This window comes from Jaminaea rosea (genome assembly GCF_003144245.1).
Source record: "Jaminaea rosea strain MCA 5214 unplaced genomic scaffold BDZ90scaffold_4, whole genome shotgun sequence".
Lineage (NCBI taxonomy): Eukaryota > Fungi > Basidiomycota > Exobasidiomycetes > Microstromatales > Jaminaea > Jaminaea rosea.
Window position 1 is genome coordinate 790,753 of NW_020289978.1, and position 14,811 is coordinate 805,563.

Sequence of the window (14,811 nt, forward strand, 5' to 3'; positions counted from 1 at the left end):
GACGGCATCGACGCTGCCGCGGGCGGGTCGCGGGGTCGAAACCTGCGAGACTTTGACCACCAAGGCCGGAAGAAATATTCCAATCTGTTGATCAGCGGATGATGCCAGCCGCCACTTTTCCTCCTGAGGTTGCCAAGAGCGCGAGACGAACAGTCATGAGGTTGCCAAGAGCGCAAGACGAACAGTCATGAGGTCTTGCGCTGTATTGCGAATTGGTCGTGTCTTGCTCGCTGCTCTCTTGCGCGCACGCCGATACGGCCGATGGAGCTGACAAGGAGTTGGAGCCCCGCACGGCACTCTGTGATCCGGCAGGGCGGGAGACGAAAGCGAAGTCATTGTCGCACGCTCACTCGCTCTCAGACCCGCCGTTATTTCTCTGCTGCAACTCTGCTGCCCCTCTGGCGCCCTTCCGCGATTACCGTGTCATCGTCTGCAGGAACTCTCGCTACCTCGATGTGGTTAGTGGAGCGCTCTAGGGCGCGCTGCTAGGCGAAGTGATCTCGGAGGCCGGGAGATGGGGTGGTGGAAAATGAGGAGCGCAAGATGCAAGAGTGTGGGGAAAGGAGCAGGGCATCTCGGGCTGCAAGCCACTTGCATGCACCGCATATCCACTTGGGAGAGCTTCGTGTGTGTGTCGTCTGTCGTCTGATGCTCAAGCTCGAAATCGACGCAGCGGTCAGCAAGTTGTTGCAGGGACTAGTGTGGGGTGGGAAGGGGACGAGGATGAGGATGCGTTGCCAAGCCTTCAAAAGGATGAAAGAGAGGCCGACCCACTTTGCTCTCACTCCCCCTTCACTCGTCCACATCAATCCCCGCCTCCGCCTCTTCTCTTCATCTCCGCGGCTTGCAACTTACCGCCTCAGTTGCCGCTCGTACCCGCCGGCTACGACACGCCACCACCACCACCGCCTTTTCCTCCTTCTTGTTCCCCGTCACCCTCACCTCTGCAGCTCACCATCATGAGTGCAACCCCTCGCTACTACCATGCCGACGAGCAAGGCAGCTCGGGCGAGCTCAAGGACTCGTCCAATGACAACCACGCCGCCGGCCACTTCCAGCGACCTCACCGCGAAAATCATGAGCTCGAATTGGGTGTCACTGAGATCGCAGAAGGCCGTACCGATGTTCAGCGTAACGTAGCTATCTCTGGAGGGCTTGCCAACAGCGAATTCAGGGCTAAGTGGCAAACCTACAGGCCTGAGTGGCTAGGCGCCTTTGTCGGCGAGTGAGTGCAGGCAAGCACCAACGCGAGCAAAAAAATACCGTAGGCTGACCAGGCTCTCGCCCTCCACGCCTGTGGTGCCGCAGATTTTTCGGAGTCTTCTCTTTCACCCTCTTCGGAACCATGTCGACCGTAGTCTACTTCCTCGGCGAGGCCACCGAGATGTCATTGGCCTCCTTCTTCCAGATCGGTCTCGCCTACGCGTTGGGCATCACCTTTGCCATCGTCGTAGGCGCCATGTCCTCTGGTGGCCACTTCCACCCAGCAATCACTCTTTGCCAGGTCGTATTCAAGGGATTTCCCGCAAAGAAGGCGCCATTCTACATTTTCGCCCAGCTGCGTGGGTATCGCGCCGCGTTCCTCTACCCGTACCCCCAGTGTGGTATCTGACCATCGTTACCTCCTCCTCCGCTCGCAGTCGGAGGCTTCGTTGGAGCGCTCTGCACGTATGCTTGTAACAAATCTCCCTTGGACGCCATTGAAGCCAGAATGCGCGCTGGCGGACTCACGGCTCAGATCTTCTCCTCCTCTGGCCCCGCCGGCACCATCGCCCTGTTCCCTCCTGCGGGACGCACGTACGGTGAGATATTCTTCAACGAGTTCCTTGCTGCCCTCGTTATCGGTCTGGTCATCTGGGCTTGCTTGGACAGTCAAAACATCTTTGTCAGCCCGACGATTGTGCCCTTTACCATCGGTTTAGTGTAAGTACGCGTCGCGTAGAGCGCCGCAGCACCGTGGCACTGACATTGAGCATCTCCTTCTCCTCCTCGTGCTCCTCAACGAACAGCTACGCAGCGGTCATCTGGGGCGTAAGTATCGCTTTCAGCTCGATTTCTACCATGCTCTGATGCTCACAGACCTTCTCCTCGTATCGCAGTTCATCACCGGCGGCCTCGCCCTCAACACGGCCCGCGACCTGGGAGCGCGTTTCGCGTGCGGCGCGATCTATGGCAGCGAATGCTTCCCTGCCAAGTACACGGCTCTAGCTGCTCTGACCAACATTCTGAGCACCTTCATTGCTGTCTTCATTTACACCTTCATCTTGGCAGACAGCCGTCGCCCTCCGGCCCACGTAGCCCTCTCCCACCTTGCTAGCGAGGAGGAGAAGGCCGTGCTGCACGCCACGCGTACCCACGAGGAGCTCATGGAGAAGAGGGGTACTGATGGTGGCAGTGGACTCATGAGGAGGATCACTACGGGCAGGAGCACCCGCTAGAGGGCAAGGGGTGAAATTGAAGAGGCTGGTACTAGCTGTTTCACAGCGCTCTCTCCCTCTTTACCACGTCGCACTCGACGTCGCGCTCGTCAATCCAGTCTTTCGCCCCTCGGGAAAGGCGAGGCGAATCATGCATACTGCCCACTCTCCTTGTCACGGCTATGAATCCAATCATTTGACCCTACTTCTGTGCTTGGCGGGCCCAGCCTGCGCGTCGACGTGCTAGCCGCTCTTCAGCCATCGGCTCATCCTTGCTTGCGCTCGAGAGTCGTCTCTCCTCGTTTTCTCTGCGGCGTTTCTGCGATTCACGCTTGTTCGACTTAGACCGCAGACACTACGAGGCTCGCAATTACGGTCATCGATAACCGCATTGTACTGAGAATGGATTTTACGCGTGGCCTTCCACCAAAGAAGGATACAAGATGTGGCAATAGACTGGGGAGCATTCAGATAGAGTCTGTTGCCGTAAGAGGGATGGACGACACGGTGTTGCTCCGGCCTTGGTGCGCTCTTAGCCAAAGCCTACTTCTTCGTAGCTTCCACAGAGTTGCTCTTGGTGGCGTTGAGACTGTTGTCTTCTTTGACCAACTTCGACATCAACAGGCCCGCAACATTCATTTGCTGTCAGAGCTTTCCATTGCCGACCAGGAACAGGCCGCCCGCTTTTGTCCCAGCTTGGAGACAGCGAAGACCGTAACGAGCCGTGCACCGAGGTCAGCTGATCTTGCCTTACGATCATAACCTCGCTCTCCTGCGCACCTTACGCATCGACTGAGTGATCCGTCCAGCAATTCTCCCGACTCCGCACACGCGCTGCCCTCGTCCTCTCACTCGTCGTTCCCAACATCAAATCGCAGCCCCTCGAGCACCAGGCCGGCCACAGCGCTGAGCTTGGTTGCTTTGAGGGGGGGAAGCCCACCCTGGGTTCCACCCCGGGGCCTCAGTTAAACACCCTGATCTCCATCCGACTCGGCCTCAAATCAGGCAGGATTATTACAGCAAAGACCATATTCACGAGGTGCTTCACACGGGCAAAGCAATCAGTGCTGGCGCGTGCTCTAATCGTCCGGCTTTTTGATCCGTGCTTATTAGCAGGCCATTGCGAGCAGGCGCACGAAATTACTCTCGACCAGCAGCAGCGTCTTTAAGATACCATCTGCCTGAAGCGTCAGCGGCCATGATGGCCTCATTGTGACAACACGGATGTCCTGCCGTGTGGCCCCATCGTGCGCCCCAGCGCAGTGAGTCTCGCCTACGGTGACGCAGCGGCTTGCGCCTAATTATTGACCTTTGGAGCGTCGAAGATTCATCTTTGGTTGCCTTTCGGACTCTTTAGGGGGCGATAGGCCGTTTCTGCTCTCCTTCACTCCTGGAAGCAGCCCTCAACCCACTGCTCGACACCTTAGGCGTGCAAAGTACAGGCGATCAAGCAGTGTCGGGGATCCGCAGCTGCGCAAGCAGCTCGACGCCTCGCCTTAGTCCGACGATCACGCCCCCAAAATTGATTTACCCGTGCATTCAATGCGACTAGCGTTGCGTACTTCGCCTCATCAACGCCGAGCCCCGCGAGCCCCTCGCTGCCTCACTGGCCTGCCATCTCTGGCATTTCTTGCCCATTTCCTATGGATGGTCCGACCCTTGGCCCACTCAGCTCGAGCAGCTTGACTGGGCCGACTTCAACGTCGGTGTGCAGAGTTGGTTTGCCAACAAATGGCTGAAGTCATGGCGAGCACCTTGCCTTAAGGCAACGCTGTCGCGCCGCATTGACTGGTTCCTCCACGGTGGTGCAAAGATGCTGGGCCTGAAGGAGCTTAGCAAGGAAGAGGCAGCAAGGGTACAAGAGGTGTGCGGGAAGGGTGTCTGGTTCCCGTGCTACCCAGCTGCAGAGAGCAACGGTGGCAATGAGGGTGAGCAGATTGAGGCAATTCGGGCAAGGTATGCGGCGCTGGAGGAGCAGGAGGGGAAGCGTTGAGGTAGGGCAAGATGTGCCCGAAGCGAGCAGAAGACAGATCGGGGAACTGTCTCTTCCAATCTGTCTCTTTCCCCCTCTGATCGCACTCAGCGCTCGTCCGATCCTCAGCAATCCCAATTCAGTCTCACTCTATCGTCTCTACTTTGACTGCTAGCTGTTGAGGGGAAGCCGCACATCGTCGGCTCTTCCAAGGCGGCAGGCTCACAGCAGCGCCTTCAGCCCCAGCGAGAATGCGACTCGTACGAGTGAGATGAGGCCGACAGAGAGAGAGATCATTATATTCCCGTCCGGAGAGGCCGACAGATGCTCGAGGTGCGGAGAGAAGAAGGAAAGAGTAAAGGCGGTGGGTTGGAGTGGAGGAGCGGAAAGGGCAGGGCGACGCGAGAGACAACCTTGCCTTGCTGGGTGGTAGCTGATGCTGCCGGCGACGATGATGATCATGAGGATGACGAGGATAACCAGGAGTCTAGAAGAGGCCAAGCGGCCAGTCGCGCAGTGGTGGAGGCGGGCGACCACGTCTTGTTTTTCTCTTGTATGTCGCCACGCTCTCTGCCCCGCTCTACCTCCTGTCTACGTCACACAATGTCACGTTATGCTCAATCATCATCAATTGACAAGCACGCGTACGTGCGAGCCTGTGTTCATTTGGTCACAACCTCTTTGATATTAAGACCTCCCTCGGACACTGCACTGCGGTAAAGCTCCCTTTGCTCTCGAGGCTCAACACCGCGCATCTCGTTGGCCTGTCCGTGCGAAAGGAGGCGGCAGTGATCGTAGGCAGCGATATCAGCAGACTGCCATTCAGCCAAGCTCGTCTTCGCTCGCCCGTCCACTCACCCTCCCAACACCCATGCTCGAGCCCATGTCACTCTTGAGCGCCGGGTCGTCCTCGGTACCATCCTTTTTGAAGAAGTCGCCACGCTTCGTCTCTGCTTCGACGGTGTTGCTCTTGACCTCCGTGACGGGACCGCTGGGTGCTCCGCCTCCCCAGTTTCACTTTCGAGAAGAGGGGGTGAGAGCAGGGTCAGCATCGTCACGGGATGTGACGCACGGTGGGGTACCGTGCTCACTGAACCTTGTCGCCTTCCTTGAGTCGGTGAGGGTCCTTTCCCATGATGAGGAAGGAGTATTTTAGCACACAGCCCGACGTCGTAGTGTGGACGCCTCAGCGCAGGGCTGCTCGATCATTACAAGTGGACCGAAGCATCGTTGAGGAGCCTTTGGCGAGCATATTTGGGCCAGAGGCACGAATGACGTCCTGTCGCGAAGCAGCACGAGAGAAGCTCCTCGGCCATGTAACCACGCCAGTTGGACCGCATCGGCTTCGGGCAGCCCTTCACTAGGGAGGAGGTGATCGAGATCATCGACGCGGCAAACGTCGACGCTGCGCCGGGCGTTGACGGCGTGACCATTCGGGTTCCCAGCTCAGGAAACTGAGCCGTAGCAGCAGCCACAGCTGCGGCGCTAAACATGCTCGACCCCATGGACCATTCATCGTTCTTCATTCACTCAGCGTGGGGCGTCATCAAGGGCAAGAACAAGGCCCATCTGCCTCGCAATCACATGGACAATCAACGCTTCTTCCCCATCCTCAACTCGTTCACTCGTCTTTGTCATTCACTTCTGGGCCGCGGACTCCGCCGAAAGCTCGATGAGCTCATCATGCCAGAGCAAACGGCCTATCTTCCTGCACGCCGTATGCAAGACAACATCTTGCAGATGATCATCGTGGCCCACGCTGGCGTTTGCGGTTGAGCAACCGGAAACATCGTGATGGGTGCCCAAGATCAGCACAAGGCTTTCGATGTTCTCGAGCGCTCTTGGGTACTCGGAGGCATGAAGGCGCACGGCCCTCCTCTCCTTCTTCTCGATCTTTTTACTTGGCTTCATCATTCGACAATTGTCTTCTTTTGGATCAACGAGTCCTTCTCTACCGGCGTCAAGCTGCATCGAGGGCTGCCGCAGGGAGCGCCATCGTCAAATATGCTTTTTCTTCTGGCCTTCGAGCCCTTTCTGTCCGCATGAGGGCAATCGCCAAACGCGGGCATCGTACTCAAGGTGATAGGATGATGCACCGCATCACCCACAACGCGTACGCGGACAACGCAATCTTCTGGATTGCGTCTCCTCGTGCGCTGAATCGTCTCCTCAAGCTGCGCCGCCTCTACGACGAGGCCTCGGGCTCTTCCCTCAACAACGAAGAGTCCAGAATCACGGTCGTGCACAGGAAGGGCAGTGGCGACGATGTCGACGAAGCCTGGCTAGACAGCCTTGGCACTGCCACCCCCTTGCGCCTGCCATGCGGTAGACGGAAACTTCCTCCCTGTCCTATCAGATAAGGTCGGGGAGGACCCATTATTGCTGCGCCATCTACCGAGGCATATCAGTCAAGGGCACAACTTGCTCCTCAAGCTTAGTCACTAAGCACAGGGGCAGGGGTGATAGTCAGATACGCCAGATTGTGACCGTCCCTCTCGTCATCACTCGCACGGAGTCCAACTCGACTAGCGGGGACCAGAGATATTGCATACGATTTGATTGTGCAAGGTTCTCCTCGTCTCAACACGCTCTTTCAGGGCGCCACGCCACGCAGCTCGTTAGCCTAGAACGACGACGCAAGCGTAGGCCAGGGTGGTCAGCCTCGTGCCCATCATACCCATCCACACGCAATGCAATACTCACCCTCTTGACGGCATCGCTTGATCCTGCATCAATTTTGATCGCCGGATTTTCCTCAGAGGCGTCCTTCTTGACCTCGTTTCCTCGCTTCGTCGTCACCTTGGCCTCGCCCTCGGTCACGACCTCCTTCACCGTGCCGCTGGGTGCTCCTCCACCCCAGTTCCACCTAAGCGGGGACGGACATGCGGTCAGCGTGACGGAGGCTGCAAGCTGAGCGATGGTTTGACTCACTGGACCTTGTCTCCTTCCTTGAGCTGGTGAGGGTCTTTGGGCATGTTGACTATGAGTGCGTGTGATGATAAATTGTTGCGTTGGGGAGGGTAAATTAGCGCACGTCTATTTGTAGGCTACAACTGCGAGCTGGACCCCACGCATGGGTGGAGTTGAGGAGGGACGTCAACGCATCAAGCGAGGCGCGCCTCTGAGACCTCAGCTTCGTCATTCATTACGCAAGCACAGGGAGACGCGGTGGACGACGCTCGTGCGATCAAGCTCAAAGCTGGACCCTGCATGCATCGGGACGCGTGCTCGAAATTGGCGTGACGCGGGGGGCAGCCCGTATGGTCTTCGCGCCTGAACTCCTCCGCACTTGGTCAAGCAGACAAGCCCCCACGCCAACAATGTCGCCACCTCTGCGAGCTCTGATCGCTACCCAGCATGTGTGCCGAGGTCCAGCAAGGTAATCTCTGGGCTGAAAGAGAGCGACGAATACCCTCGATATCGCCGATCAATCGTATCATTATCTGCGATGGAACCCTGCGTCGCCCTCCCAGCGTTGCGATACCCGCGCCATGCCTCCTTGCTGCTCATGCCGCCAGGGCTTGAGTCCTGGCCGGCGTCCTTGCCTGCTCGGACAATGGGAGTGCAAAGGTCGCCAGGAGACCCTACTTCTTGGACTCACGCAGGTAAGAGAAGACAGGATCGAGCGAAGAGACGCGAGTGTGTAATCTCGAGCGCAAGTTGGGGATGTGGAAAAGCGAGGAAGCAGCCATGATGAAGGAAAAGTGGGAAAGTGTGGGGGCGCAGAGAGCAGAAGGAAGTGCTACGGGAAGGGGCCTAGTCGATTCTGCCGCGACGCGAGGATGGCAGCGAATACGACGGTGGCGATGAGGGAGAGGTTTGGGATTGTGGAACCTTCGCTTGAGCTGGCGCCCTTGCTACGCGCGCAGTCTGCGGCGTCCCTACGTGATGATGCACTTGATTGGGTCGCCTGTTGTAGGGTAGGAACGCAGCTATCGCCATCAGCACGCATTGCCTCGTGTCACACGCGTGGGAGTACCGACTCTGGTGGATGCATCCGGACCCCAAGACAGGCTTGCAGGAGTTGCAGCTGTTGTCGGTGCACGTCTTCTTGATCTTGCCCGAGCCAGTTTGGACGATGCTGGCGCAGCCGTTTCCCCCAGTCGGGTGGTTACCCGCCGCGCTCACCGAGATGCCGGAGCAGCCGGTACAGTCGCTGTTGTAACAGCATCCCCCGACGATGTCGGCGTTGACGTGAAGACCGACCATGACCAGGCCAAGGAGGGCCAGGGCGAGTGCGATGGGCTTGGAAACGAATGCGTGCTTCATGGTGAGCGTGCTGAAATCTACCTGGGCTCAGTGAAACGTTGGTGTGAGTGAAAAGAGGCAGAGAAGCGGGCGAGCGGGGCCTATTATTGTACCTGCCACGCTGCCCCTGACCCTCGCCCTCTCTCGCAGGAGTGAAGTCGTAGAAGCACCGCCGGATCCCCCGGTACTTGCCTTCACGCCATCGCTAGCGGTTCTGCTTATACCATTCACAGCAGGCTCGAGCTCCACGGGCGCATGACGATAACATCGTCTACGTATGTGGTACCGAGCCGCTTCGTTCGCCTGGCCGCGGGAGCCGTCCTGAGCATGCATCACACCGGTAAACTGGCGAGAGATCTGACTGTGATCTTGTCGTTCGTGTAGCCTGGCACAAAAATTGAATGCATTGAGTCGGACCTATCGCAGCGACATGGAGGTGCTTGATTGATTCGCTAAGCCGTGCTGTGAAAGAATCGCGCCGCAGTCGTCGCGTTCCTCCGGCGAACCTGTGCCATAATCACCGCATCCTCAAAGCTTCAACGACATCTGTCACTCAGTCGAGATAATCTCGACCCAATAACGGTCAGGGTCGTAGGCAAACGCCTGAAGGAAGATGGCAGTCAGCATACATTCCTTTGCGAAGATGCTGTCATCCGGGCGCAGCTTACTCACGATCTTCCTCATCTTTCCATCCTGCGGCCTCTTCTTGAACTCCACTCCAAGCTTCTCGAGCCTGTCGCAAGCCTCCTGAAGGTTGGGCACGCTGATGCAGGTGTGGCCGAAGCCCTGAGGCTCGTCATTACCATTGTGGTAAGAGAAGTCGCTCTGTTTCTCGGTTCCCTTGTTCCAGGTCAGCTCAAGGATTCCCTCGCGATGAGCGCGGCTCTGAGCATTTGCGCTGGGGCTGTCCGGGAAGGCGAGGAAGAAGAGCTTGAAGTCATCGGCGTCGTGCTCGTCGATGAGGTCCATGCCGAGGACTGGGAAGGAGCAGACAGGTGGAGGAGGGAGAGGAGAAACGATGAAAGGGAGCGACAAGGTGGTTGCGAGCATGAACCTGTCAGCATTCAAAGCGCTGAGATCAGGATTGGAAAGGGGCGACTCACTGTCACGGTAGAACTTGAGCGACTTCTCGGGATCCTTGACACGCTGCGATGGCGAAGAAGTACAACAGTCAGCATACAAGCACGATGCGTGCACTGCCCTGACATTAAAACTACCCACGATCATGGTGTGGTTAAGCCTGTAGCCCTTGGTCTCTGCGCGAGTAGAGTAGAGGCGTTGCAAAGTGGGCGCCAAGGATGGAGAAGACTGAGGTGAGGATCTCGTATTACAGCAGGCGGTAGGCAAAGCCGTCGGGCGAGGCGATGCTGCGAAGCTTCGACTGGCCGAAGCGCCCAGCATTGTCCAAGCTCCTCTTCGCCCGCCTGCGCTTGCTATAGATCTCAACGCACCTGCGGGTGCCATTCTTGCTGAGTTTTTCTGTGGGTTGTTGTTGTTCGTAACGAGACGAAGATTGAATTGATCAGCGCGGCTTCTTGTATCCCAGATGGCCGCGGGCAAATCTACTCCAGGGTAGGTGGAGGTCGAGCGAGCGACTTGGCTGTCGCACGACTGCAGGACGCACAGAGGAGCCGCCGGCGTTCGGACCGCGGAGCGTTCCAGGAGTCAGCAGGACAACCTGATGACACTCTGTGAGAACAGAAGTGGAGCTCAGGTGGGCCATCATCTCATCGGCAAGGAGCGCCCCTCAGGGCCCAACTGACGGGAGGTGACCTCAGTCTTTAGCGCGCGCTCTCAGCTTCGCACGCCGTCCCTTCTACATCAGCTCTTGTGCCTGGCGCGATTCTCTCACGGCCGAGAGTCTGCAGACCTTGGTCCTTGTCTTTGCCCGTCTCTACGAATCCACAGAAATGTACTACGCTCATGGCTCGCGGCGACCTTCGATGCAACGTGGAAGTGATGCTTGCCTTGATCAACCACGCCGGCGTAGCGTGGCGTCGGGCCTAGCCGAGCGGTGACGTTCTTCCTCGATTGCCGTCCGTAGCGAGTGCCCCGTGGGGTTGAGAGGCGCTTTCACAAAGCAGCCTCGACGCAGTGCGCTCACGGACCACACAGAACAGCGGAACAAGCCCAAAGGTTGGCGCAGTTGAAATCAGACTTCTGTCCACCTTCCTTCCTCTCTTCCTTCTACATTACAATCCAACCTCTCAATCACTCAACCATGTCGCTCACTATCCCCACCAGCCCCGCCACCGCTGACGGGCAGTACCAGTCTCGCCCTGCCGAGTACACGGCTGCTGTCGAGAAGGCTTTGGCCATGTTCAAGGAGCACATGGCCGAGGAGTCGGCGTGGGAGGATCTGCCCGAGAAGGAGGACGTTAAGCTCGCTCGCAAGGCTACCAGCGATGATCCCTACGACATCCCGCTCGTCAAGGGCGTCACGACCGTTGAGAATGCTACGCCGTCTGAGGTCTTGGCTACCATTCAGCTCCCAGGTCTACGAAAGAAATGGTGAGTAAGCGCGATACTGCGATGAAGCATCGGCTTCTCCGACAATCGATATTCAACGTCTTCTTCGTCCGCGCACTACAGGGACTCCCGCTTCGACGAAGGCCACGCCATCTCGCGCTACTCTCCTAACTCGTACGAATTCTACTCGGTCATGAAGTCGCCCTCGTACTTCATCTGGGCGCGCGACATTGTTGGCGTGCAGGAGAACTTCTACCACAACGGAGGCGATGAGATCATCGTCATCCAGACGTCCGTCGACGACGAGGACAACCTGCCTGACGCGGGCTCCTACCAGAAGAGCAGGACGCGCGCTACGGTCGACGTTTCAGGATGGAGGATCACCAAGAAGGGCAGCGACGTCGAGCTCACGTACGTAGTCAAGGTGCACCTCAATGGCTCCATCCCTACGAGCGTGGTCAGCATGATCGCCACAGAGACGCCTATGTGCTGCGGAAAGGTGCGAGACGTCCACTACACCGTCGGCTTCCACCCTTACGAGCTCAACACGAGCAACGGCGGGACCATGGACAGCAAGACGGTCAACATTACGCAGAGCTTTGACAGCGACAATGATGTCAACGAATGGAGGAGCTCCTACACCGGTGTGCAGGCTGACAGCTTCCAGATTGCGTACGATGGTAAGAGGATGTACAGTGGCGGTTGCAAGGTTGAGGTTGAGGGCGAGGCGGCAGGTGACGTGGAGACCAAGGTTGATGAGGAAAAGCACATCATCAATGTCGAGGTCAAGGAGGGAGCAAAGGGAAAGCAGTTCGAGATGTGAGTAAAAGTGGAACCAGCCGGGATAAGACCCAACGCTAACCGTTCGCTTTCTCCCTCGCCCGCAGCACCGTATCCCCCAAGTAGGCTCTCAATGACGCAGACGCACAGATATCCACTCCTGCCTCGACATGTTGCTCGCTCGTGCCGTGATCTGGAATGTATTAATGATCTTCTCTTGCTGCGCTACTTCTCTCTCATCCACCCCGCCTCGCCCTCGATCTCGAACGGGATCCACGCCCCGCTTCCCGGGTGAATCCTCTGCACATACCGAGAATGCCCATCCCGAAACATAAGCACCCGCTGCGCCGCTTCGCCCAGTATGCCAGGCCCTCTACCACCATCCCTCGTCGTGCCCTGCCCCTCTATACTCTCCACACTTTCCTCCCCCTCAGCATGACTTACCCCATTCCACCCACTCAGCGATGCCCCGATCGCGTCCACCTGCGGAACCATCCAAGCGATACTTCCTGGGGTCTTGCTATTTCCCAACTCCCCTTGCGGCGTGAACATCTTCAATGTCATCTGATTCGTGACCACCAGTCTCGCGTGTGGGTTGATGCGGGCTAAATTGCCCGGAAGTTCGGCAATAGCGCTGACAAAGTGTCGCGGGAGGGAACGCTGACTTGCTGGTCCGGGAGGGATTCGGAGTGGGGAGGAGAGGGAATCGATCAGGATGGTGCTGAGGGTATGGAGAGGGGGAAGAGGTCCGGGAAGGGTGGGGGTGGTGGTGTTGCTTGTGCGGGGTGGTGGTGTGGAAAGGAGGTAGAGGATGGCCATCAGCTCGGGAAGAGAGGTCGACTTGACGAGGTAGATGCCATCAAGGCAGGATGCTGCGAGGTCGCCGAGCGATTGCGAATAGCTGGCCTCTCCTTCGCTTCGGGCTACTTCGGACAAGCGCTCAGCCACCTGTCCATCTACCGCAGTCTCAATCGCCTCCTCCGTGAGCGAACCTTCCGTGTCGATGATCAGGACCTGATCGCAGTCCTCAGCTGGCGCATCGGCCTGGCTTGTTGACTCTCCTCCACTGCCTTCTTCTATTCGCTGCAGCAACGCATCCACGCGGCATCTCGCTGCGATCTGCACGACCAGCTTGCTCTTGCCTACTGACGTGGGCCCAATGATCTCAAGCGCGCCCTGAGGCGGCAAGCCAGGTAGTTCGCCTCCGCGTGCCAATGCAGCGTCGAGGCTTGGTAAGCTGGTGAGCAGCGGTGGTGGTGGTGCCCGCGGCGGGGATGGAGGCGGGGGCTCGACCTCCTGAAAAGGGCTCGGTGACTTTACAGTAAGAGGCGGGGGTGGCGGTGAAGCAGTCCGCGACATCTCTGCTGCGGACATGCTTTCGTCCTCTTCATTCTCTGCAACGAGTGATGCCAGCGGTGGAGGACGCGGCATCGGCTTAAGCTCGATGTTTGGGCTACGCCGATTGAAGAGGGAAGAGAGCGACCCAAGAGTGTGCAGGGATGTTGCTGTAGCAGATGTTGAAATCCGGTCCTGGTCGTTGCCTGGGTGTACCGGGCCGAACCTGTGCGCCATCAGCTGCGTCGCTGGCAGAAAGGTTGGTGCAACGGCGTCGTCAACTTGCTGGTCGTCGACGAGCGCAATGCTGTCGCTCTCGCTTTCGGTAGTCTGAAGCGATTCTTCCAACACGCTGGAACGCACCATCGATGAGCCTTGCTTCTGTTGGCTGGGTAGAGAACTTGCTGGACTTTTGCTGACCGACTGACCGGGGGCCTGACTGAGGATCTTACGCACCTCGCCCTCTGGCTCCGAGTCCGACGGCTCCGCATCGAACCACTCGCTCTCTGGTATCGCTGGCTTTGCCGCTCCGCTCGTAGCCAGATGATCAGCCCTCTCATTGCCGTAGTGGCCCGCATGCCCTTTGACGTACTCCAGCTTTGGGCGTGGCTTCCTCTTCCTCATTTCCCTCTCCAACAAGCGGATCAAGTCGCGATTCTGCACATCCTCGCCATTCGACCGTTTCCACCCTTTCTTTCTCCAGCCTGCTTGCCAAGACGTGATGCATGAGATGGAGTACTGCGAGTCGGTCCTGATCACCACCTGGCAGTCTAGCGGCGCAAGCTGAAGAGCGCGTACGATGGCCATGAGCTCGCCGCGATTGTTCGTTTGTACCGAGCCTGGTAAGCGGCGACTTTCATTCAGCTCGCTGAGTGGTTGGCCCTCGTCTGCGAACCACACGCCCCAACCTGCTCGTGCGCCCGATTGGCCGTTGCCTGTCGCAGCACCATCACAGTAGATGGTGACAACGTTCGGGAGCGAGAGGGCACTACTTGAGCCATTGGCAGAGGAACCTGAAGTAGCGCCATTAGTATGCCGCGCCTTGTTGCTTGATGATAAGTCGCTGGCCCCGTCATCCTCGGGGGCTGAACGCTTCTTCGGGAGGATGGCATCGCCGGCGGCGCCGCTGCCTCCCGCGTGGTGCTGAGCCACGAACTGTTGGGCTGCCTCTTCGGTGGGGAACTTCTTGTAGACAGCGCCCGAATAGCCATTGACTTGAGCTTGGCATTCAGGCCATGTCCGGTAGATACCGGCCTGCCTGCCTCGAGCAACGGCAAAGTAGGCGGCGGCGCGAGGCATGCTAATGGGTAGCCAGACGTGGGGTGAGCGTTGAATGCGAGGGCGTGAGGGCGCAACGAAAAGAGAGGCAGACGATCTTCCGAAGCTGGATTTGACTGTAGCGTTGAAGAGACGTTGTACGAGTCGGGTCATTCGAACTTCGTTGTTCAGGACACCATGATTGCTCGAGCGAGGAGTGAGGAAGAAAGAAGGCGAGCCGCGAATTGATTGATTGGACTCACAACTTGATTGCCTGCGCCCGGGCCTCAACTTGGAAGGCCGCTGCAGTCTGGCTCATGCAGGTCCAGAAAT

General features: G+C 58.0%; 6 protein-coding genes across 6 annotated transcripts; 2 read left to right on the forward strand and 4 right to left on the reverse strand.

Moving 5' to 3' along the window:
• Nucleotides 1–724: 724 nt before the first annotated feature.
• BDZ90DRAFT_151615 (aquaporin-like protein) lies at nucleotides 725–2,623 on the forward strand. The gene is made up of 5 exons (XM_025503539.1): nucleotides 725–1,225; nucleotides 1,309–1,562; nucleotides 1,641–1,923; nucleotides 2,010–2,031; nucleotides 2,100–2,623. Exons 1-5 carry the CDS (start codon nucleotides 960–962, stop codon nucleotides 2,436–2,438), a joined length of 1,164 nt encoding a protein of 387 aa, XP_025363172.1. The 5' UTR covers nucleotides 725–959; the 3' UTR covers nucleotides 2,439–2,623.
• Nucleotides 2,624–6,982: 4,359 nt separating this feature from the next.
• BDZ90DRAFT_259597 (hypothetical protein) lies at nucleotides 6,983–7,364 on the reverse strand (the record flags this gene model as incomplete). The annotated part of the gene is made up of 3 exons (XM_025508176.1): nucleotides 6,983–7,012; nucleotides 7,093–7,255; nucleotides 7,321–7,364. The coding sequence occupies 3 exons, from the start codon at nucleotides 7,362–7,364 to the stop codon at nucleotides 6,983–6,985; spliced, it is 237 nt and encodes a 78-aa protein (XP_025363173.1).
• A 750-nt stretch (nucleotides 7,365–8,114) lies between these two features.
• Nucleotides 8,115–9,098, reverse strand: BDZ90DRAFT_151779 (hypothetical protein). Its single transcript, XM_025503540.1, has one exon. The coding sequence runs from the start codon at nucleotides 8,656–8,658 to the stop codon at nucleotides 8,146–8,148; it is 513 nt and encodes a 170-aa protein (XP_025363174.1). The 5' UTR covers nucleotides 8,659–9,098; the 3' UTR covers nucleotides 8,115–8,145.
• Nucleotides 9,027–10,333, reverse strand: BDZ90DRAFT_251167 (putative glyoxylase I). Its single transcript, XM_025507720.1, has 5 exons — nucleotides 10,089–10,333; nucleotides 9,859–9,893; nucleotides 9,741–9,783; nucleotides 9,310–9,614; nucleotides 9,027–9,240 (listed from the first exon to the last, which is right to left on the reverse strand). The coding sequence occupies exons 1-5, from the start codon at nucleotides 10,099–10,101 to the stop codon at nucleotides 9,187–9,189; spliced, it is 450 nt and encodes a 149-aa protein (XP_025363175.1). The 5' UTR covers nucleotides 10,102–10,333; the 3' UTR covers nucleotides 9,027–9,186.
• A 525-nt stretch (nucleotides 10,334–10,858) lies between these two features.
• Nucleotides 10,859–11,929, forward strand: BDZ90DRAFT_218589 (Bet v1-like protein; the record flags this gene model as incomplete). Its single annotated transcript, XM_025504371.1, has 2 exons — nucleotides 10,859–11,148; nucleotides 11,230–11,929. The coding sequence occupies 2 exons, from the start codon at nucleotides 10,859–10,861 to the stop codon at nucleotides 11,927–11,929; spliced, it is 990 nt and encodes a 329-aa protein (XP_025363176.1).
• A 1,787-nt stretch (nucleotides 11,930–13,716) lies between these two features.
• Nucleotides 13,717–14,502, reverse strand: BDZ90DRAFT_208822 (hypothetical protein; the record flags this gene model as incomplete). The annotated part of the gene is made up of 1 exon (XM_025504025.1): nucleotides 13,717–14,502. A coding segment is annotated over one exon (786 nt), but the record flags the coding sequence as incomplete, so codon positions are not given.
• Between the last annotated feature and the right edge of the window lie 309 nt (nucleotides 14,503–14,811).

What these genes read in the sequence shown, in the direction of transcription:
- BDZ90DRAFT_151615 (XM_025503539.1), top strand. Translation starts at nt 960, where the DNA reads ATGAGTGCAACCCCTCGCTACTACCATGCCGACGAGCAAGGCAGCTCG. An exon ending in CTACATTTTCGCCCAGCTGC is followed by an intron (nt 1,563 to 1,640) that starts GTGGGTATCGCG and finishes CTCCGCTCGCAG; the next exon opens with TCGGAGGCTTCGTTGGAGCG. An exon ending in CCCTTTACCATCGGTTTAGT is followed by an intron (nt 1,924 to 2,009) that starts GTAAGTACGCGT and finishes CTCAACGAACAG; the next exon opens with CTACGCAGCGGTCATCTGGG.
- BDZ90DRAFT_151779 (XM_025503540.1), bottom strand. Translation starts at nt 8,658, where the DNA reads ATGAAGCACGCATTCGTTTCCAAGCCCATCGCACTCGCCCTGGCCCTC.
- BDZ90DRAFT_251167 (XM_025507720.1), bottom strand. An exon ending in GGCTTAACCACACCATGATC is followed by an intron (nt 9,784 to 9,858) that starts GTGGGTAGTTTT and finishes TCGCCATCGCAG; the next exon opens with CGTGTCAAGGATCCCGAGAA. An exon ending in ATGGAAAGATGAGGAAGATC is followed by an intron (nt 9,241 to 9,309) that starts GTGAGTAAGCTG and finishes ATCTTCCTTCAG; the next exon opens with GCGTTTGCCTACGACCCTGA.